Source organism: Neovison vison, chromosome 12, assembly GCF_020171115.1.
Source record: "Neovison vison isolate M4711 chromosome 12, ASM_NN_V1, whole genome shotgun sequence".
In the NCBI taxonomy this organism is placed as follows: Eukaryota; Metazoa; Chordata; class Mammalia; order Carnivora; family Mustelidae; genus Neogale; species Neogale vison.
In genome coordinates this window covers 109,350,603-109,374,851 of record NC_058102.1, presented here as the reverse complement: position 1 = coordinate 109,374,851, position 24,249 = coordinate 109,350,603, and the positions used below count along the sequence as shown (strand labels likewise).

At 38.6% G+C, this 24,249-nt stretch overlaps 1 protein-coding gene across 1 annotated transcript in view; it reads right to left on the bottom strand.

Annotated features, from left to right (window-relative positions):
- Positions 1-9,928: 9,928 nt before the first annotated feature.
- The window catches only part of USP18 (ubiquitin specific peptidase 18), a 62,441-nt gene continuing 48,120 nt past the window's right edge, over positions 9,929-24,249 (bottom strand). The window contains 3 exon segments of the mRNA XM_044226682.1: positions 9,929-10,433; positions 20,428-20,477; positions 21,487-21,618. Of these exon segments, the coding sequence (XP_044082617.1) occupies positions 10,388-10,433; positions 20,428-20,477; positions 21,487-21,618 (228 nt within the window). The 3' untranslated portion in view covers positions 9,929-10,387.

Below are 24,249 nucleotides of genomic sequence, written 5' to 3'. Positions count from 1 at the left end.
ATTTGCAAATATCTTCTCCCATTCCGTGGGTTGCCTCTTTGTTTTTTTGACTGTTTCCTTTGCTGTGCAGAAGCTTTTGATTTTGATGAAGTCCCAGAAGTCTATTTTCGCTTTTGTTTCCTTTGCCTTTGGAGACGTATCTTGAAAGAAGTTGCTGTGGCTGATATCGAAGAGATTACTGCCTATGTTCTCCTCTAAGATTCTGATAGATTCCTGTCTCACGTTGAGGTCTTTTATCCATTTTGAGTTGATCTTTGTGTACGGTGTAAGAGAATGGTCGAGTTTCATTCTTCTACATATAGCTGTCCAGTTTTCCCAGCACCATTTATTGAAGAGACTGTCTTTTTTCCACTGTATATTTTTTCCTGTTTTGTCGAAGATTAATTGACCATAGAGTTGAGGGTCCATATCAGGGCTCTCTACTCTGTTCCACTGGTCGATGTGTCTGTTTTTATGCCAGTACCATGCTGTCTTGGTGATCACAGCTTTGTAATAAAGCTTGAAATCAGGTAAGGTGATGCCGCCAGCTTTATTTTTGTTTTTCAACGTTTCCTTAGCGATTCGGGGTCTCTTCTGATTTCATACAAATTTTTGGATTATTTGCTCCAGCTCTTTGAAGAATGCCGGTGGAATTTTGATCGGAATGATATCACCTTACACCAGTTAGAATGGCCAAAATTAACAAAACAGGAAACAACATGTGTTGGAGAGGATGTGGAGAAAGGGGAACCCTCTTACACTGTTGGTGGGAATGCAAGTTGGTGCAGCCTCTTTGGAGAACAGTGTGGAGATTCCTCAAGAAATTAAAAATAGAGCTTCCCTACGACCCTGCAATTGCACTCCTGGGTATTTACCCCAAAGATACAGATGTCGTGAAAAGAAGGGCCATCTGTACCCCAATGTTTATAGCAGCAATGGCCACAGTCGCCACACTATGGAAAGAACCAAGATGCCCTTCAACGGATGAATGGATAAGGAAGATGTGGTCCATATACACTATGGAGTATTATGCCTCCATCAGAAAGGACGAATATCCAACTTTTGTAGCAACATGGACGGGACTGGAAGAGATTATGCTGAGTGAAATCAGTCAAGCAGAGAGAGTCAATTATCATATGGTTTCACTCATTTGTGGAGCATAACCAATAGCATGGAGGACAAGGGGCGTTAGAGAGTAGTAGGGAATTTGGGTAAATTGGAAGGGGAGGTGAACCATGAGAGACTATGGACTCTGAAAAACAGTCTGAGGGGTTTGAAGTGGCGGGGGGGGTGGGAGGTTGGGGTACCAGGTGGTGGGTATTATAGAGGGCACAGCTTGCATGGAGCACTGGGTGTGGTGAAAAAATAATGAATACTGTTTTTCTGAAAATAAATAAATTGGGAAAAAAAAATGGGCAGAAGATATGAACAGACACTTCTCCAATCAAGACATACAAATGGCTATCAGACACATGAAAAAATGCTCATCATCATTAGCCCTCAGGGAGATTCAAATTAAAACCACATTGAGATATCACCTTACACCAGTTAGAATGGCCAAAATTAACAAAACAGGAAACAACATGTGTTGGAGAGGATGTGGAAAAGGGGAACCCTCTTACACTGTTGGTGGGAATGCAAGTTGGTGCAGCCTCTTTGGAGAACAGTGTGGAGATTCCTCAAGAAATTAAAAATAGAGCTTCCCTATGACCCTGCCATTGCACTCCTGGGTATTTACCCCAAAGATACAGATGTCGTGAAAAGAAGGGCCATCTGTACCCCAATGTTTATAGCAGCAATGGCCACAGTCGCCAAACTATGGAAAGAACCAAGGTGCCCTTCAACGGACGAATGGATAAGGAAGATGTGGTCCATATACACTATGGAGTATTATGCCTCCATCAGAAAAGATGAATACCCAACTTTTGTAGCAACATGGACGGGACTGGAAGAGATTATGCTGAGTGAAATAAGTCAAGCAGAGAGAGTCAATTATCATATGGTTTCACTTATTTGTGGAGCATAACCAATAGCATGGAGGACAAGGGGCGTTAGAGAGGAGTAGGGAATTTGGGTAAATTGGAAGGGGAGGTGAACCATGAGAGACTATGGATTCTGAAAAACAGTCTGAGGGGTTTGAAGTGGCGGGGGGGGTGGGAGGTTGGGGTACCAGGTGGTGGGTATTATGGAGGGCACATCTTGCATGGAGCACTGGGTGTGGTGAAAAAATAATGAATACTGTTTTTCTGAAAATAAATAAATTGGAAAAAAAGAAAGAAACAAATAGATAAACATTGGGGAAGGAAGGAAAAACAAAATAAGATGAAAATAAAGATGGAGGAATACCATAAGCGACACTGAACTCTAAGAAACAAACTAGGATTGCTGGAGGGTAGGTGGGTGGAGGAAAGAGGTAGTTGGGTGATGGGCATTAAGTAGGACACTTGATGTAATGTAATGTAATGAGCACTGGTGTTATATGCAAATAATGAATCACTAAATTTACACTGGTAACTAATAATACAGTATATGTTAACTAAATTAAATTTAAAAGTATTTTTTAAATAAAATAATTTTTAAAACCACAATGGGATTTCTTCTCTCATCTATCAGAATGGCTAAAATTAACAACTTAGGAAGCAGCAGATGTTGGTGAGTGCAGAAAAATGGGAACCCTCTTACAGTGTTGGTAGGAATGGAAACTGGTACAGCCACTCCAGGAAACAGGATAGACATTCCTCAAAAAGTTAAAAGTAGAACTATCCTATGACACAGCAATTGTACTACAAGATATCTATCCAAAAGATATAAACATAGTGAATCGAAGAGGGCACATGCCCCTCAATGTTTATAGCAGCAATGTCCATAATAGCCAAAATTTGGAAAGAGCCCAAATGCCCAACAACAGATGAATGGATAAAGAAGATGTGGTGTAGATATACAACTGAATATTACTCAGCCATCAAAAAGAATGAAATCTTGCTATTTGCAATGACATGGATGGAACTAGAAGGTATTATGCTAAGCGAAGTAAGAGAAAGACAAATATTCAATTTCACTCATATGTGGAATTTAGAAACAAAACAGATGAACATACGGGAAGGGAAGGAAAAAATAAGATAAAAACAGAGAGGGAGGCAAACCATAAGAGACTCTTAACTATAGAGAATAGACAGGGTTGCTGCAGGGGAGGTGGGTGGGAAGATGGTGTAAATGGGTTATGGGAGGGCACTTGTTTTGATGAGCACTGGGTGTTTTATATATAAGTGAAGAGTCACTAAATTCTATTCCTGAAACTAATACTATACTATATGTTAACTAAATTGAATTTCAATAAATCTAGGAAGAAAAAAGTTAAAATAAAAATAGCAAACTCTTGGGGAGCCTGGGTAGCTCAGTTGATTAAGCAACTGACTTGATTTCAGCTCAGGGTATGATCTCAGGGACCTGGGATTGAACCTCACACTGGAATCTACATTCTGCAGGGAGTCTGCTTCAGAACTGTCTCTCTTGCTCTTCCTCTACCCCTCACTCCTGCCGTTCTCACTTTCCTCTCTCTAAAATTTGAAAAGTTGAACACTATATCAAAAACGAATGTACTATATGTTGACTAATTGAACATAATTTTTAAAAAGCTGCATTCTACACTCACACACCATAAAATGAAAATAAAATGCTTATCAGTTAAAAATAATAAAATAAAGGAAAAAATATTTATATAAAAAGGAAAACACAACAAGAACAAAGGACATCACAAGAAATTCACAGAAGAAAAATAAATGATCAATAAACATGGAGAGAAGTTTAACTGTCTTAATCTATAAAGATCAAATTTAATCCAGATTCTTCAGAATGACAAAAGATAAAACTTGAAATCTGGTGTTACTAACCCTTTGTCAACTATGTCATTTGCAGGGGTAGTTGTAAAGAAGTTGTAAAACTCAATACCCAAAAAACAATCCAGTTTGAAAATGGGTGGAAGACATAAATAGACACTTTTCCAAAGAAGATATATAGATGGCTAACAGACACATGAAAAAATGTTCATCATCACTAGCCTTCGGGAGATTCAAATCAAAACCACATTGAGATACCACCAGTTAGAAAGGCCAAAATTAACAAGATAGTAAACAACGTGTGTTGGGAGAAGATGTAGACAAAGGGGAACCTTCTTACACTGTTGGTGGGAATGAAAGTTGGTACAGCCACTTTGGAAAACATTGTGGAGATTCCTTAAGAAATCAAAAATAGAGCTTCCCTATGACCCTGCAATTGCACTACTGGGTATTTACCACAAAGATACAGATGTCGTGAAAAGAAGGGCCATCTGTACCCCAATGTTCATAGCAGCAATGGCCACAGTCGACTAACTGTGGCAAGAACCAAGATGCTCTTCAACAAAAGAATGGATAAAGATGTGGCGCATTTATACAATGGAGTATTATGCCTCCATCAGAAAGGATGAATACCCAACTTTTGTAGCAACATGGACGGGACTGGAAGAGATTATGCTGAGTGAAATAAGTCAACGAGAGAGTCAATTATCATATGGTTTCATTTATTTGTGGAGAATAGGGAATAATATGGAGGTCATAGGGAGATGGAGAGGAGAAGGGAGTTGGGGGAAATTGGAGGGGGAGATGAACCATGAGAGACTATGGACTCTGAAAAACAATCTGAGGATTTTGGAGGGGTGGGGGGTGGGAGGTTGGGTGAGCGTGGTGGTGGGTACTAGAGGGCACTTATTGCATGGTACAGTGGGTGTGTTACATAAATAATGAATTCTGGTACACTGAAAAGAAATTTTTAAAATAAATACAAAATTAAAAAGAAAAAACTTGGGGGAAAAGAAGCCTAGAGGCACCTAGGTGGCTCAGTCTGTTAAGCGTCTGACTCAATCTCCGCTCAGGTCTAGATCTCAGAGTCACAAGTTCAAGCTCCATGGTGGGCTCCATTGCTGGGCACGGAGCCTACGTTAAAAAAAAAAAAAGGCAACAGCATAACATAAGTTATTGGTGTTAATTGGAGTCAATTTATCAGTATCTAGTACTATTTTAGAAACCCATGCCTTGACCTAATTTTATTTCTCAGTACCTGCAGAAATAGTTATACATGTACAAAAAGATGTTTTTTTTTTCCAATTTATTTATTTTCAGAAAAACAGTATTCATTATTTTTTCACCACACCCAGTGCTCCATGCAAGCTGTGCCCTCTATAATACCCACCACCTGGTACCCCAACCTCCCACCCCCCCACCACTTCAAACCCCTCAGATTGTTTTTCAGAGTCCATAGTCTCTCATGGTTCATCTCCTCTTCCAATTTACCCCAAAGCACATACCCTCCCCAATGTCCATAACCCTACCCCCCTTCTCCCAACCCCCCTTCCCCCAGCAACCCACAGTTTGTTTCGTGAGATTAAGAGTCACTTATGGTTTGTCTCCCTCCCTATCCCATCTTGTTTCATGGATTCTTCTCCTACCCACTTAAGCCCCCATGTTGCATCACCACTCCCTCATATCAGGGAGATCATATGATAGTTGTCTTTCTCCGCTTGACTTATTTCGCTAAGCATGATACGCTCTAGTTCCATCCATGTTGTCGCAAATGGCAAGATTTCGTTTCTTTTGATGGCTGCATAGTATTCCATTGTGTATATATACCACATCTTCTTTATCCATTCATCTGTTGATGGACATCTAGGTTCTTTCCATAGTTTGGCTATTGTGGATATTGCTGCTATAAACATTCGGGTGCACGTGCCCCTTTGGATCACTATGTTTGTATCTTTAGGGTAAATTCCCAGTAGTGCAATTGCTGGGTCATAGGGCAGTTCTATTTTCAACATTTTGAGGAACCTCCATGCTGTTTTCCAGAGGGGTTGCACACAAAAAGATGTTTAAAGGAGGTCATTCGTTCTGCATTTCTTAAATACTGAAGAAATTTTGAAATGTCCTTAACATTCACCAATATGAGAATCTAAAAAATATAGTATACCTATCTATGGAATTAAATGCAACTTTTCCAAGAAGATTTTCTAGGACATTGAGTGAATAACTTATGTAAAAATTATGTATGTGATATATGTATGCAAATGCATAGAAAACAGCCTAGTGACAAACACACCTTGCACTGCACTGAATAGTGTCACACAAAAATCCATGTCTTTCTAGAACCCTAGAATGTAAACTTATTTGGAAATAGAGTCTTCACAGATAAAATTAACCAAGTAAAAATGGGGTCACAGTGGATTAGGGTGGGACATAAATCCAATGACTGCTATACTTATACAAATGTCATATGAAGACATACAGGGAAGAAGATCATGTGAAGATGGAGACAGAGAGTTGACATTAGCTACAGGTCAATGAACAACAAGGACTGCTGGTAACCACCAGAAACTAGGAAAGAAGCCTGGAGCAGATTCTCCCTCTGAGACTCCAGAAGGAATCAACCTTGCCAACACCTTACTTTGAACTTCTGATCTCCTTGAACCATGAGAGAGAGAAATTTGCTGTCTTAAGCCACCCATTTTGTGATAATTTGCTATGGCAGTGCTAGGAAGCTAATTTACACCTGTTTAATAATGGTTAGCTCTACAGAAGAGATTCTATATATTTCTATATTGCTTGAATATTTTACAGTGAGAATTTGTTATTGCATGGCTAATTATTTTGCCAATAAAAATAAATAACCCACATTTTATATTGGAATTTTTGACTCTGCCATTTATCAAATATGAAATCTTGAGTACATCATTAAACATATGAATGTCTCAGCTGTTTCTTTTGTAAAATGGGGATAGTAACATCTACCCTCCTCACCTTCCAGGGTGGTACTGGAGTCCCCATGGACCCTTTTTGTCTCATTGTCCACATCCATTTCTCCCCCAAAATGGCTCTAGAGACTTTAGCATTTACACTACCATCTCTGTCTCTAATTCCTGTTGCCAGGCTCTAGAAGATTCATTTTACAAAAAAATATTTTACCACTATATATTCCTTTCCTTTCTGAAACCCTTCAATGTTTCCTCATTACCTATTAAATTGAATCCAAACTTCTTAGCAGTTCAAGACCTACTATATTCTGAGCATCACCTACCACCTAGACTTATCAGTCTCCAATGCTTCCTTGGTAGAGGGAAGCCAGGTTTGTGGATAATCTTTGAACCTTGAGCCTTGCCTTTTTCAGCCATATCATTGTGTATGCTTACCCATATACATGAACTATCCTCCATCCTAACCCCCTTTCCAGTTTCATGGCTTCTCCCGTGGCCCCACAATAGAAGTATTTCATTGTCCTTTAACTCCTGAAGCACATTCCTCTGTATTTAATGTATATTAATCACCCCACCCCAATAAAACGGCAAACTCTTTTTGAGAAGAAGAAATTTATTCACCATGGTGCCTAGCACGCTATTTTTTTTTCAATTTATTTATTTTTAGAAAAACAGTATTCATTATTTTTTCACCACACCCAGTGCTCCATGCAAGCCATGCCCTCTATAATACCCACCACCTGGTACCACAACCTCCCACCCCCCCGCCACTTCAAAACCTTCAGATTGTTTTTCAGAGTCTCGTGGTTCACCTCCCTATCCAATTTACCCCAACTCCCTTCTCCGCTCTAACACCCCTTGTCCTCCCTGCTATTTGTTATGCTCCACAAATAAGTGAAACCATATGATAACTGGCTCTCTCTGCTTGACTTATTTCACTCAGCATAATCTCTTCCAGTCCCGTCCATGTTGCTACAAAAGGTGGGTATTCATCCTTTCTGATGGAGGCATGATACTCCATAGTGTATATGGACCACATCTTCCTTATCCATTCATCCGTTGAAGGGCATCTTGGTTCTTTCTATAGTTTGGCGACCATGGCCATTGCTGCTATAAACATTGGGGTACAGATGGCCCTTCTTTTCACGACATCTGTATCTTTGGGGTAAATACCCAGGAGTGCAATTGCAGGGTCATAGGGAAGCTCAATTTTTAATTTCTTGAGGAATCTCCACACTGTTCTCCAAAGAGGCTGCACCAACTTGCATTCCCACCAACACTGTAAGAGGGTTCCCCTTTCTCCACATCCTCTCCAACACATGCTGTTTCCTGTTTTGTTAATTTTGGCCATTCTAACTGGTGTAAGGTGATATCTCAATGTGGTTTTAATTTGAATCTCCCTGAGGGCTAATTATGATGAGCATTTTTTCATGTGTCTGATAGCCATTTGTATGTCTTGATTGGAGAAGTGTCTGTTCATATCTTCTGCCCATTTTTTGATGTGTTTGTCTGTTTCGTGTGGGTTGAGTTTGAGGAGTTCATTATAGATCCTGGATATCAACCTTTTGTCTGTACTGTCATTTGCAAATATCTTCTCCCATTCCGTGGGTTGCTTCTTTGTTTTTTTGACTGTTTCCTTTGCTGTGCAGAAGCTTTTGATTTTGATGAAGTCCCAGAAGTTTATTTTCGCTTTTGTTTCCTTTGCCTTTGGAGACGTATCTTGAAAGAAGTTGCTGTGGCTGATATCGAAGAGATTACTGCCTATGTTCTCCTCTAGGATTCTGATGGATTCCTGTCTCACGTTGAGGTCTTTTATCCATTTTGAGTTGATCTTTGTGTACGGTGTAAGAGAATAGTCGAGTTTCATTCTTCTACATATAGCTGTCCAGTTTTCCCAGCACCATTTATTGAAGAGACTGTCTTTTTTCCACTGTATATTTTTTCCTGTTTTGTCGAAGATTAATTGACCATAGAGTTGAGGGTCCATATCAGGGCTCTCTACTCTGTTCCACTGGTCTATGTGTCTGTTTTTATGCCAGTACCATGCTGTCTTGGTGATCACAGATTTGTAATAAAGCTTGAAATCAGGTAAGGGGATGCCGCCAGCTTTTTGTTTTTCAACATATCCTTAGCGATTCAGGGTCTCTTCTGATTCCATACAAATTTTAGGATTATTTGCTCCAGCTCTTTGAAGAATGCCGGTGGAATTTTGATCGGAATGGCATTAAAAGTATAGATTGCTCTAGGCAGTATAGACATTTTAACAATGTTTATTCTTCCGATCCAAGAGCATGGAATGGTCTTCCATCTATTTGTGTCTTCTTCCATTTCTTTCATGAGTGCTCTGTAGTTCATCAAGTACAGATCCTTTACCTCTTTGGTTAGGTTTATTCCCAGGTATCTTATGGTTCTTGGTGCTATAGTAAATGGAATCCATTCTCTAATATCCCTTTCTGTATTTTCATTGTTAGTGTATAAGAAAGCCACTGATTTCTGCACATTGACTTTGTATCCTGCTACGTTGCTGAATTGCTGTATGAGTTCTAGTAGTTTGGGGGTGGAGTCTTTTGGGTTTTCCATATTAAGAATCATGTCATCTGCTAAGAGAGAAAGTTTGACTTCTTCATTACCAATTTGGATACCTTTTATTTCTCTTTGTTGTCTGATTGCTGTTGCTAGGACTTCTAATACTATGTTGAACAAGAGTGGTGAAAGTGGGCATCCTTGTCTTGTTCCTGATCTCAACGGGAAGGCTGCAAGCTTTTTCCCATTGAGGATGATATTGCTGTGGGTCTTTCATAGATAGATTTGATGAGGTTCAGGAATGTTCCCTCTATCCCTATACTTTGAAGCGTTTTAATCAGTAATGGATCCTAGCACGCTAGTTTAAGGAGAGTAGGTGATCAGTATGTATTTGTCACATAAATGAATAGCAGTGACAAAACATTTGACTTTTATAGAATTGATATGTGTTCTAAAATAGCTTTAAAGGTAGATTTTTTTTAAGATTTTATTTATTTATTTGACAGACAGAGATCACAAGTAGGCAGAGAGGCAGGCAGAGAGAGAGGAGGAAGCAGGCTCCCTGCTGAGCAGAGAGCCCGATGGGGGCTCATTCCCGGACCCTGGGATCATGACCTGAGCTGAAGGCAGAGGCTTTAACCCACTGAGCCACCCAGGGTCCCCCTAAAATAGTTTTAAATTATAAACAAAAATCATATTCTACCAGTACATACCAGTACTGTCACAGTAGCTGTAAAATACTGAAATACCTCCCTATCATTGCCCCTTGCCCCCTGAATGCCTCCCACTGCCATTGTAGGCCTGGTTTCTCCTCCCGTAGGAGCATCTGGACTCCCACACTACCCTAACTAAAGAATTAATATATTCCACAGCAAGGAGCACTCTCTTCCCCAGCCATATGGCCAAAGGTCTAGAGGTGGAAGTATCTATTCTGACTGATCAAGACCCCTGCAAAGTTACTGTTAAATTACCCCTTATTATAAACAATTTACACAATTTGAAAATGAGGCTTCTTCTCACTGCAAAATTTCATGGAAGAGTCAACAGATCCAGGGATAGAGAGGAAAATGAAATTCTGTCAGTCTCTGAAGTTTTAGGGTAGGTCCATTAGGACTCAGTCTTCATGTAAACCAGAAGATAAGCAGTTTCTCTCCTAGAAGAAAAAAATGCAACAGCATAACAGAAATGAAACATTCATAGTTAATTGACACATTACTAATTCATGATAGGACAAGAATCAGAAAAGTTTCTGGTTGTTGAATCAAGTCAGTGCTAGGAGAAAACAGTATTTAGAATTCATGGGTTTTCCTCATGATTCTTTAGTTCTTCAGTTTTAAATTTTTTCCTTTTTACCTAATTTCTTATTTTATTAACTCTTTTTCTAGGTCTTTTTTAATTGATAGTTTTAAAGTTACATCATATATATTTATCATTTTTGACTGCTTTCATTGTATTCAATTTTATTTGCCTATATACATATAGTTTTTTTCTTTCTTTACAATTTGGGACCTAGTTTCTTCTGACAAACAGACCAAAATACACCCAGGATCTAGTTTATTATTCTGTTCTGTTCACCTTCTGTTTAATTTTATTGTTTCTTTTATTATTTTTATTTTTTTAATTTTATTTTTTCAGTGTTCCAAGATTCATTATTTATGCACCACACTCAGTGCTCCATGCAATAGGTGCCCTCCTTAAGAGAGCCCAGATATAGACCCACAACTCTATAGTCAAATAATCTTCAACAAAGCAAAAAAAAAAAAAACCAGTGGAAAAAAGACAGCCTCTTCAATAAATGGTGCTGGGAAAATCTATAAAGAACTCCTCAAACTCAACACTCAAAAAACAGACAATTACATCAGAAAATGGGCAGCAGACATGAACAGATGCTTCTCCAAAGAAGATACACACATGGCTAACAGACACATGAAAAAATGTTTCCTTTTTCTTTTCTCTTTTCTGGTTTCTAATTTCTTCCAATTTGTTTAGTGTATATCTTTCTAGAGTCACTGTTGCTATTTTTACCTTTTCTGGTCTCTTTCATCTAATCTTCTGTGACATATGACAATGCAGAAGAACTCAACCAAAAAAGAGAACAATAGACAGTACTCACTGCCAGGGATTTAATCAATGTGGATATAAGTAAGATGTCAGAATCAGAATCTGATAATAAAACAGAACTAGAATGATAATAAAGATACTATGTGTCTTGAAAAAAGCAAAGAAGATATCGGAAAATCTCTTTCTGGAGAAACAGAAGAATTAAAATCTAATCAGATTGAAATAAAAAAAGGTATTACTGAGATGCAATGCAAAATGGAGGCTCTAACTGCTAGGATAAATGAAGCAGAAGAGAGAGTCAGTGATAAAGGTAAAATTATGGAGAATAAAAAAGCTGAAAAAAAGAGATAAACAACTATTGGATCACTAGGGAAGAATTCAAGAGATAAGTGACACCACAGAGAAAAACAATACTACAATAATTGGGGTCTCAGAGGAAAAAGAGACAGGAAGGGGGAAGAAGGTTTACTTGAGCAAAATATAGAGGAGAACTTCCCTAAATTGAAAGGAAACAGGCATTCAAGTCCAGGAGGCACAAAGAATTCCCCTCAAAAATAAGTCAACATCTTAATATATAATAATGAAGCTTGCAATTTTCAGAGACAAACAGAAAACCCTGAATGCAGCTTAAGACAACAGATGCTTAATCTACAAGGGTAAAAACATAAGGCTGGCAGCAGACCTATCCATAGATCCGACAGGCCAGAAAGGACTGGAATGATACATTCAACATGCTAAAGGGGAAAAATATGCAGCCAAGAATACTTTTTTTTTAATAAATGTTACTTTTATTTGTTGTTATTATTATGTTTGTGCACCGCAGAGCCTTCTATGCATGTGCATATTTATCTTTTTTCCTTTTTTTTTAAATTATTATTTATTTATTTATTTTCAGAAAAACAGTATTCATTATTTTTTCACCACACCCAGTGCTCCATGCAAGCCGTGCCCTCTATAATACCCACCGCCTGGTACCCCAACCTCCCACCCCCACGCCACTTCAAACCACTCAGATTGTTTTTCAGAGTCCATAGTCTCTCATGGTTCACCTCCCCTTCCAATTTACCCAAATTCCCTACTACTCTCTAACATCCCTTGTCCTCCATGCTATTTGTTATGCTCCACAAATAAGTGAAACCATATGATAACTGGCTCTCTCTGCTTGACTTATTTCACTCAGCATAATCTCTTCCAGTCCCGTCCATATTGCTACAAAAGTTGGGTATTCATCCTTTCTGATGGAGGCATAATACTCCATAGTGTATATGGACCACATCTTCCTTATCCATTCGTCCGTTGAAGGGCATCTTGGTTCTTTCCATAGTTTGGCGACTGTGGCCATTGCTGCTATAAACATTGGGGTACAGATGGCCCTTCTTTTCACAACATCTGTGTCTTTGGGGTAAATACCCAGGAGTGCAATTGCAGGGTCATAGGGAAGCTCTATTTTTAATTTCTTGAGGAATCTCCACACTGTTCTCCAAAGAGGCTGCACCAACTTGCATTCCCACCAACAGTGTAAGAGGGTTCCCCTTTCTCCACATCCTCTCCAACACATGCTGTTTCCCGTTTTGTTAATTTTGGCCATTCTAACTGGTGTAAGGTGATATCTCAATGTGGTTTTAATTTGAATCTCCCTGAGGGCTAATGATGATGAGCATTTTTTCATGTGTCTGATAGCCATTTGTATGTCTTGATTGGAGAAGTGTCTGTTCATATCTTCTGCCCATTTTTTGATGTGTTTTTCTGTTTTATGTGGGTTGAGTTTGAGGAGTTCATTATAGATCCTGGATATCAACCTTTTGTCTGTACTGTCATTTGCAAATATCTTCTCCCATTCCGTGGGTTGCCTCTTTGTTTTTTTGACTGTTTCCTTTGCAGCCAAGAATACTTTATCCAGCAAGTCATTCAGAGTGGAAGAAGTGATAAAGAATCAGGACAAAAAAAAGAAGAAGAAGAAGAGCCAGGACAAACAAAAACCAAAAGAATCACTAAACCAACCCTGTAAGAAACATTAAAGGGGATAATTTAAGCAAAGAGAGAGCCCAAAAGTAACATACACCAGAAAGGAAAGATAATCTAGAGAAACAGCAACTTTATAGGTAATAAAATGGCACTAACTTCATATCTTTCAATAATTATTCCCAATGTAAATGGACTAAATGCTCCAATCAAAAGACATAGGGAATCAGAAAGAAAAAAAAACACAAGACCCATCAAAATGCTGTCTATAAAAGACAAAGTTTAGACCAAAAACACCTCCAAATTGAAAGTGAGGAAGTGGTGGGCCCCCACGGTGGCTCAGTCATTAAGCATCTGCCTTCGGATCAGGTCATGATCCCAGCGTCCTGGGATCGAGCCCTACATCAGCCTCCCTGCTGCTCAGCGGGAAGCCTGCTTCTCCCTCTCCCACTCCCCCAGTTTGTGTTCTTGTTCTCTCTCTCTCTCTCTCTCTCTCTCTCTCAGTTTGTGTTCTTGTTTTCTCTCTCTCTCTCTCTCTCTCTCTCTCTCTGTGTGTGTGTGTGTGTGTGTCAAATAAATGAATAAAAATCTTTTTTTAAGTACCATCAGGGAAATTCAAATAAAAACCACACTGAGATACCACCTTACACCAGTTAGAATGGCCAAAATTAACAAGACAGGAAACAACTAATGTTGTAAAGGATGTAAAGAAAGGGGAACCCTCTTACACTGTTGGTGGGGATGCAAGTTGGTGCAGCCACTTTGGAAAACAGTGTGAAGAGTCCTCAAAAAATTAAAAATACTTCTGCCCTATGACCCAGCAATTGCACTACTGAGTATTTACCACAAAGATACAGATGTAGTGAAAAAAAGAGCCATCTGTACCCCAATGTTCATAGCAGCAATGGCCACAATTGCCAAACTGTAGAAAGAGCCAAGATACCCTTCAATGGACAAATGGATAAAGAAGATGTGGTACATAAATACAATGGAATATTATGCCTCCATCAAAATGGATGAATACCCAACTTTTGTATCAACATGGATGGGACTAGAGGAGATTATGTTGAGTGACATAAGTCAATCAGAGAAAGTCAATTATATGGTTTCACTTACTTGTGGAACATAAGAAATAACACGGGGGACATTAGGAGAAGGAAGGGAAAAGGGAATTGGGGGAAACTGGAGGGGGAGATGAACCAGGAGAGACTGTGGACTCTGAGAAACAAACTGAGGGTTTTAGATGGGATGAGGTAGGGGGATGGATGAGCCTGGTGGTAGGTATTAAGGAGGGGACGTACTGCATGGAGCACTGGGTGTAGTACATTAAACAATAAATTTTGGAACACTGAAAAATTAAATAAATTATAAAAAATTTAAAAATTTAAATAAGTGAGGAAGTGGAGAGCCATTCATCATGCTAATGGAAATCCAAAAAGGCTGAAGTAGTCATCCTCATATCAAACTAGATTTTAGACCAAGGACATAATAAGTGATGAAGAAGGACACTATATCATAATCAAAGGGTATATCTAACAAGAAGATCTAGCAACTGTAAATATTTATGCCCCCAGCTTGGAGCAGCCAATTAACAAAATTAAAGAAACATAATAATAACAATATTATGGGACTTTAACACCCCACTCACAGTAATGGGCATATCATCTAAGCAAAAGATCAACCAGAAAACAAGGGATTTGAATGACACACTGGACCATAGGGATGTCACTGATATATAGAGAGCATTCCATCCTCAAGCAACAGAATACACATTCTGGAACATTCTCCAGAAAAGATCATATATTAGTTCACAAATCAGGTTTCAACCAGTATAAAAGACTTGGATTATTCCCTTCATATTTTCAGACCACAGTGCTTTAAAACTTGAACTCCAGAAAATTTGGAAGGCACACAGTACCTGGAGGTTAAAGAGCATCCTACTAAAGATTATTAATGGGTCAATCAGAAAATTAAAGAAGAATTTTTAAAAATTCATGGAAACAAATGAAAATGAAAATACAACTGCTCAAATCTTTGGGATGTAGCAAAGACAGTCCTAGAGAAAAGTACATAGCAATACAGACCTTTCTCAAGAAACAAGAAAAGTCTCACATATACATGCTAAATGTACACCTAAAGAAGCTAGAGAAAGAACTGCAAAACAAAGTCTAAAACCAGCTGGAGAAGAGAAGATGAGAGCAGAAATCAATGATACAACCCAGACGTGCAAGCCCCCTTTCCAGTGTTCTTGCCCCCCCTCCTCTCTGAGTTCCCTTGTCCCCTCCCCTCCTGAGGGTAGTTCCCAAGCTGTAAGCCTCTGGATGGTCTCATGCTGTGAGGGTCTTCCCCTCACAAGCAATCCTGTTTGAGCCACACCCAATAAATCTTGTTGTGTGTTACTGCCAAAAAAAAAAAAAGATACAGAAATTTAAAAAAAAACAAAACAGTAAAACAGATAAGTGAAATCAGGAACTGGTTCTTTAAAAGGATTAATAAGATTGACAAACCCATAGCCAGACTTATCAAAAGAGAGAGAGAGAGAGAGAGAAAATGAGAGAGGCCCCAAATTAATAAAATCATGAATGAAAGAGGAGAGATCACAACCAACAAAAAATAAATACAATTTTAAGAATACAGAGCAATGATATGCCAACAAATTAGGCAATCTGGAAGAAAAGGATGCATTCCTAGAAACATATAAATTACCAAAACTGAAATAGGAAGAAATTAAAAAAAAACATGATCGGACCCATAACGAGCAAGGAAGCTAATGTAGTAATGAAAAAACTTCCCAAATAACAGAGTCCGGGGCTGGATGGCTTCCCAGATGAATTCCACCAAACGCTTAAAGAAGAAATCATTATTCTTCTGTTTCAAAAAATGGAAATGTAGGAAAACTTCTAAACTCACTATAAGAGGCCAGCATTACCTTGATCCCTAAACCAAAGACCCCATCAAAAAGGAGAATTACAGACCAATATCCCTGATGAACATGGATGCAAAAATTCTCACCAAGATACTAGCCAATAGGATCCAACAGTACATTCAAAGGATTATTCACCAGGACCAAGTGGGATTTATTCCTGGGCTGCAAGGGTGGTTCAATATCTGCAAATCAGTCAGTTGATACACCACATTAATAAAAGAAAGGAAAAGGATGATATAATTCTCTCAATTGATGCAGAAAATGCATCTGACAAAATACAGTATCATTTCTGTATTAAAATTAAAACTTTTCACAGTGTAGGGATAGAGAGAACAGACCTCAATATCATAAAAGCCACCTATATGGCAATTCACAGACCTGTACCCCTGGGGCTAATAATACATTATATGTTTATTAAAAAAATTAAAAATTATATAAAAAAATAAAAGCCATCTGTAAAGAGCTCACATTGACCATCATCCTCAAAGGGGAAAAAACTAAGAGCTTTTCCCCCATGGTCAGGAATATGACAGAGATGTCCACTATCACCACTGTTTTTCAACATAGTACTCAAAGTTCTAGCATCAGCTATCAGACAACAAAAAAACAAATAAAAGACATCCAAAACACCAAAGAAGTCAAACTTTCACTCTTCACAGATGGCAGAATACTGTATGTGAAAAGCCCTAAAGATTCCACCAAAAAACTGCTAGAACTGATATGGGAATTCAGCAAAGTGGCAGAATTTAAAAAAAAAAAAAACAATGCACAAAAGTTCATTGCAATTCTGTACAGTAGTAATGAGGCAGCAGAAAGGGAAACCAAGGAATCTATCCCATTTCCAATTGCACCAAAACCAGATAAGATACCTAGGAAAAACCTAATCAAAGAGGCAAAAGATTTGTACTATGAAAACTATAGAACACTTATGAATGAAATTAAGGAAGAAACAAAGACATGGAAAAATGTTCTGTGCTCACAGACTTGAAAAACAAATACGTTAAAATGTATATGCTACCCAGAGAAATCCATCCATTCAGTGCAAATCCTATCAAAATGCCACCAGCATTTCTCACTGAGTGGGAACAAATAATCCTAAAATGTGTATGGAACTAGAAAAGACCCTGAATACCCAGAGGAATGTTGAAAAAGAAAACCAAAGCTGGTGGCATCACAGTCTGGGTTTCAAGCTATCTTACAAAGCTGTAATCATCAAGACAATATTTTATTGGCACAAAAACAGACACATAGACCAATGGAACAGAATAGAGAACCTATAAAAGGACCCTTATCTCTGTGGTCAACCAATTTTTGACAAAGCAGGAACAAATACCCAATGGGGGGAAAAAAGTCTCTTCCATAAATGGTGCCAGGAACATTGGACCATCACATGCAGAAGAATGAAACTGGACCATTCTCTTACATCATATGCAAAGATAAACTCAATGTGTGTGGAAGATCTAACATGAGACAGGAATCCACCAAAATCCTAGAGGAGAACCAACATCTTTGACCTCGGCTGCAGTAACTTCTTGCAGACACATCCCCAGAGGCAAAGAAAACAAAGGCAAAAAGGAAAAAAGGACTTCTTCAAGATAAAAAGCTTCTGCACAGCAAAGGAAACAGTCAACAAAACAAAGAGGCAACCCACAGAATGGGAGACGATGTTTGCAAATGACATTACAGATAAAGGGCTAGTATTCAAGATCTATAAAGAACTTCTCAAACTTAGCACCCAAAAACCAAATAATCCAGTCAAAAACTAGACAGAATATATGAACAGATGTTTCTCCAAAGAAGACATACAAATGGCTAACAGACACATGAAAAACGTTCAACATCACTAGCCATCAGGGAAATTCAAATCAAAACCACACTGAGATAACCATCTTACACCAGTTAGAATGGCAAAAATCAACAAGGCAGGAAACAACAAAAGTTGGCAAGAATGTGGAGAAAGGGGAACTCTCTTACACTGTTGGTGGGAATGCAAGCTAGTACAGTAACTCTGGAAAACAGTATGGAGGTTCTTCAAGATGTTAAAAATAGAGCTACCCTCCGACCCAGCAATTGAACTACTAAGTATTTACCCCAAAGATACAGACACCGTGAAAAGAAGGAGCATCTGCACCCCAGTGTTCATAGCAGCAATGTCCACAATATGCGGAAGGAACTGTGATGCCCTTCAACAGATGAGTGGATAAAGAAGATGTGGTTCACCTCTTACACTGTTGGTTGGAATGCAAGTTGGTGCAACCACTTTGGAAAACAGTGTGGAGATTCCTTAAGAAATTAAATATAGAGCTACCATATGACCCTGCAATTACGCTACTGGGTATTTACCACAAAGATACAGATGTAGTGAAAAGAAGGGCCATCTGTACCCCAGTGATCACAGCAGCAATGGTCAGTCACCAAACTGTGGAAAAAACCAAGATGCCCTTCAACAGATGAGTGGATAAAGAAGATATGGTCCATATATACTATGGAGTATTATGCCTCCATCAGAAAGGATGAATACCCAACTTTTGTATCAACATAGATGGGGCTAGAAGAGATTATGCTAAGTGAGATAAGTCAAGCAGAGAAAGTCAATTATCATATGGTTTCACTTACCTGTAGATCATAGAGAATAACATGGAGGACATTAGGAGAAGGAAAGGAAAAGTGAATTGAGAGAAATGGGAGAGGGATATGAACCATGAGAGATTGTGGACTCTGAGAAATAAAGGGTTTTGGAGGGGAGAGGACTGGGAGGTTGGGAGAGCCTGGTGGTGGGTATTATGGAGCACTGGGTGTGGTGCATAAATGATGAATTCTGGAACACTGAAATTAAAGACAAATAAATAAATAAAAAGAAGATGTGGTTCATATATACTATGGAATATTATTCAGCCATCAAAAAGGATAAATACCCACCATTTGTATTGATATGGATGCAACTGGAAGGGATTATGCTAAGTGAAATAAGTCAAGCAAAGAAAGTCAATTATATAATATATAAATAACATAAAATATAAAATATATTATATTGTATATGAATATATATAAATAAATTATATATTATAAAATATAAATATATAAATATATGGTTTCAGTCAGATGTGGAACATATGGAATAGCACTGAGGACCATAGGGAAAGGGAAGGAAAACTGAAGGGGGAGAGATCAGAGAGAGAGAAAATCATTAGAGACTCTGGACTCTGGGAAACAATCTGAGGGTTTCAGAGGGAAGAGTGGTAAGGTATGGGGCAGCTGGATGATGGATATTAAGGAGGGCACATGTGATGAGCAATGGGTGTTATATGCAACTAGTGAATCACTGAACACTACATCAAAAACTAATGAAGTACTATGTAGTGGCTAACTGAACATAATTTTTAAAAAGATGAAAAATAATAAAACCTTCATCCTGTAGCACCTGGGTGGCTCAGTCAGTTAAGTGTCTGCCTTCGGCTCAGGTCATGATCCCAATGTCCTGGGATCAAGCCCTGCATCGGGCTTCCTGCTCAGTGGAGAGTCTGTTTCTCCCTCTGCCAGCTACTCTCCATGCTTGTGCTCTCTCTCTCAAATAAATTTTAAGAATCTTTAAAAAAAAACTTAATCCAGCTTTTTTTCTCTAGCTGGCCCTCTGTAGTCATTGGTTTTCAAAAATACATTTATAGCTATTTACTAAATGCAAGCCACTATATTGGCCAAAGAAAAAGAGAAGAAAGAACCTTAATCCCAAATATTTCATGGTCTAATATAAAATAAAGTTATACATACAAACAGTTACAAACAGGGTGATCCTTGTTATAAAGGACATATGCTAAAATTGCAGGACAAGAATATGAGAAAACCCTACAAATCCAGCATCAATCAGTGAATGCTTTACAGTGTAAGAAAAGCCATGAGCAGAGATATTAAAGCATAAGTGGGTGTTTGCCCCAATAATAAATTAGGAGAGAGAAAAACAGACCAGGAACTGCAAGTGCAAGCCATTGGAAGATATGATGCTGGCGAGCTAGTTATACTTTAGTATTATTGGCATCTAAATTGTGAAAAATGTATGGTACGGTGAGATGTAATGAGATGAGGCTGAAGAATCACTGGGGAGTTATCCAAATACAAGTGGAAGCTAAATCCATAGGTTTCATACAGTAAAAGAACCCTTCATAAACTCATTTGGTTTCCATCACTCAAACACTTCTCTTACCAGCGGTAGTTATGATTTCCATAAGTACACTGGATGTCTTCCCAGGATACCTGGAAGTACATAAATAGATGAAGTGAATCATCCAGCTAGCATATGTTAAGCACCCAGAGAGTACGGGGTGCTACATTGTATCCTTCCTCACTCATCCAGACAAACCCACACTTAAGTACCTCTCAAGGCCTGGATCATTCAGTGATAGGACGCCATGTTTACGAATGCACTTTTAGTACCCTGTTCCCTCTATTTAAACTTGATTGTGCTTGGTTCTAACTTATATATATCTAACTCTTCTTACTTTTCTTAAGTCTCCCACAAAGCATGAAGACACCAAAAACCTAGACATTGAGCTAAGTGAACTCTCAGAGGGCTATATACCGAATGGGTACTTCATGCAGAAAAGGATTTTAAGCAGAATCATACCTATATAGAGAACAAACTGATGGTTGCCAGGGGAGAGGCAGGGATGGGAAAGAGAGGTAAAGGGAAGCGGAAGATACAGGCTTCCAGTTATGGAATGAGTAAGTCACAGGAATAAAAGGCACAGTATAGGGCACCTGTGTTTCTCAGTCAGTTTAGCATTTGACTCTTGATTTCAGTTCATGTCATATTCTCAGGGTCATGAGCCCCACATAAGGGCTCTGTGCAGAGCCTGCTTGGGGTCTCTCGCTATGCCCCACCCACTTGCTCTCTCTCTCTCTTCTTATCTCTCTCTCTTCCTCTCTCTTTTCTTAAAAAGAAAAGGTACAGCATAAGAAATATTGTCAGTGATACTGTGATAGCATTGTACAGTGACACATGGTAGCTACACTTGCAATGAGCACAGCATAATGTATGAACTTGTTGAATCACCATATTGTACATCTGGAACTAAGGTAACATTGTGCAACTGTACTTGAATTTTAAAAAGCTTTTTATAAAGAAAAGGAATGTTTAAAGGCCCTACACAAAGAGAGAACTAGCCCACAGTGTGTGTTGACCTTGAGGACCCATCTAGTTCGGTCAAAATTTATTACAGGTGGCTAATCCAGGACAAGAGGAAATTTTGCACAATGTTCTCACCCAAGAAACATTGGAATCGTTGAAGCAGAACCATTTTCCATCCACAGAATTCTGGATATAGGCACAGTAATGACCAAAGTCAGCTGCCCCCACGTGGGCAATCACAGCAAAGAGCTCATACTGTCTTCCAAGCTGGAAGGACATAAGGTACAAAATTATTCACCCATCATGCCTCCTTTTCTAACTGTAGTCTAGAATAAAGAAACATTATTTCATCACATTGCAGGCACCAGTACTTCAAGGGGGCTAGAAAATAGTCTTTGAACTAAAAAATCTCATGATTAATTAAGCCACAATTATAATACCATGCACCAAAAAAGGAGAAGAAATAATCATCTGAGAAAAGCTCCCCAGAGAAAACATGCCTTGAATTGATCTTGAAGGATAAACAAGACTAGCAGACAAATTCTAAGTAGGGGGTATACTCAAATAGGCCCCAAAATTCCAAAGACTTGGCAACACAGCACAACAGAGCATGTTGAGGAAATGGGAGGCATGGAGGATGCTGGGAAGTCACAAGATATGTGGTTACAAAGATCAAGTCAAGAATTAGAACTTTAGAGGCACCTAGGTGGCTCAGTTGGTTAAGTGTCTGCCTTTGGTTCGGGTCATGATCCAGGGGTCCTGGGATCAAGCCCTGTGTCAGGCTCCCTGCTCAGTGGGAAGCCTGATTCTCTCTCTGCCCCTCCCCCTGCTCATGCTTTCTCTCTCTTGCTTATGTAAATAAATAAAATCTTTTTTAAAAAAAAGAATTAAAACTTTATTTTTTTAATACTTTCAAGTTTTTATTTAAATTCTGGTTAGTCACACAGAAAGGATATGGTAAAGGAACAGTAAATAAAGCCTAAGCCAAGCAGGAGAAGAGAAATAATATAGAGCAGAAATCAGAGAAATAGAAACTAGAAGAGCAGAACAGATCAATGAAACTAGAAGCTGATTCTATGAAAGAATTAAGAAAATTGATAAATGTCAGGCCAGACTTAATCTAAAGAAAAGAGAAAGGACCCAAATTAATAAAATCATGAATGAAAGGTGAGAAATAATGACCAATACCAAGGAAATAGAGAATTATTAGACTTATTATCAGCAGTTTTATGCCAACAAACTAGGCAATCTAGAAGGAATGGATGCATTCCTGGAAACTTATAAACTACCAAGAGTGAAACAGGAAGACATAGACAATCTAAACAGAGCAATAATCAGCAAGGAAATTGAAATAGTAATCAAAAACCTTCCAAAAAGTGAGAGTCCAGAGCCAAATGGATTCCCAGGGGAATTCTACCAAACATTTAAAGAAGAAATCATACCTATTCTAGTGAGGCTGTTCCAAAAAAATAGAAATGGGAAGAAAACTTCCAAACTTGCTCTATGAGGCCTGTATTACCCTGATCCCAAAACCAGACAAAGACCCCATCAAAAAAGAGAATTATAGACCAAAATCCCTGATGAACATGGATGCAAAAATACTGAAGATCCAGTTTTCCCAGCACCATTTATTGAAGAGACTGTCTTTTATCCACTGTATATTTTTTCCTGTTTTGTCGAAGATTAATTGACCATAGAGTTGAGGGTCCATATCAGGGCTCTCTACTCTGTTCCACTGGTCTATGTGTCTGTTTTTATGCCAGTACCATGCTGTCTTGGTGATCACAGCTTTGTAATAAAGCTTGAAATCAGGTAAGGTGATGCCGCCAGCTTGATTTTTGTTTTTCAACATTTCCTTAGCGATTCGGGGTCTCTTCTGATTCCATACAAATTTTAGGATTATTTGCTCCAGCTCTTTGAAGAATGCCGGTGGAATTTTGATCGGAATGGCATTAAAAGTATAGATTGCTCTAGGCAGTATAGACATTTTAACAATGTTTATTCTTCCGATCCAAGAGCATGGAATGGTCTTCCATCTTTTTGTGTCTTCTTCAATTTCTTTCATGAGTGTTCTATAGTTCCTCAAGTATAGATCCTTTACCTCTTTAGTTAGGTTTATTCCCAGGTATCTTATGGTTCTTGGTGCTATAGTAAATGGAATCGATTCTCTAATTTCCCTTTCTGTATTTTCATTGTTAGTGTATAAGAAAGCCACTGATTTCTGCACATTGACTTTGTATCCTGCCACGCTGCTGAATTGCTGTATGAGTTCTAGTAGTTTGGGGGTGGAGTCTTTTGGGTTTTCCATATAAAGAATCATGTCATCTGCGAAGAGAGAGAGTTTGACTTCTTCATTACCAATTTGGATACCTTTTATTTCTCTCTGTTGTCTGATTGCTGTTGCTAGGACTTCTAATACTATGTTGAACAAGAGTGGTGAAAGTGGGCATCCTTGTCTTGTTCCTGATCTCAACGGGAAGGCTTCAAGCTTTTTCCCATTGAGGATGATATTTGCTGTGGGTCTTTCATAGATAGATTTGATGAGGTTCAGAAATGTTCCCTCTATCCCTATACTTTGAAGCGTTTTAATCAGGAACGGATGTTGGATTTTGTCAAATGCTTTTTCTGCATCAATTGAGAGGACCATGTGGTTCTTCTCTCTTCTCATATTAATTTGTTGTATCACATTGATTGATTTGCGAATGTTGAACCATCCTTGTAGCCCAGGGATGAATCCCACCTGATCATGGTGGATAATCTTTTTAATGTGTTGTTGGATCCTGTTGGCTAGGATCTTGTTGAGAATCTTAGCATCCATATTCATCAGTGATATTGGTCTGAAACTCTCCTTTTTGGTAGGGTCCTTGCCTGGTTTGGGGATCAGGGTAATGCTGGCTT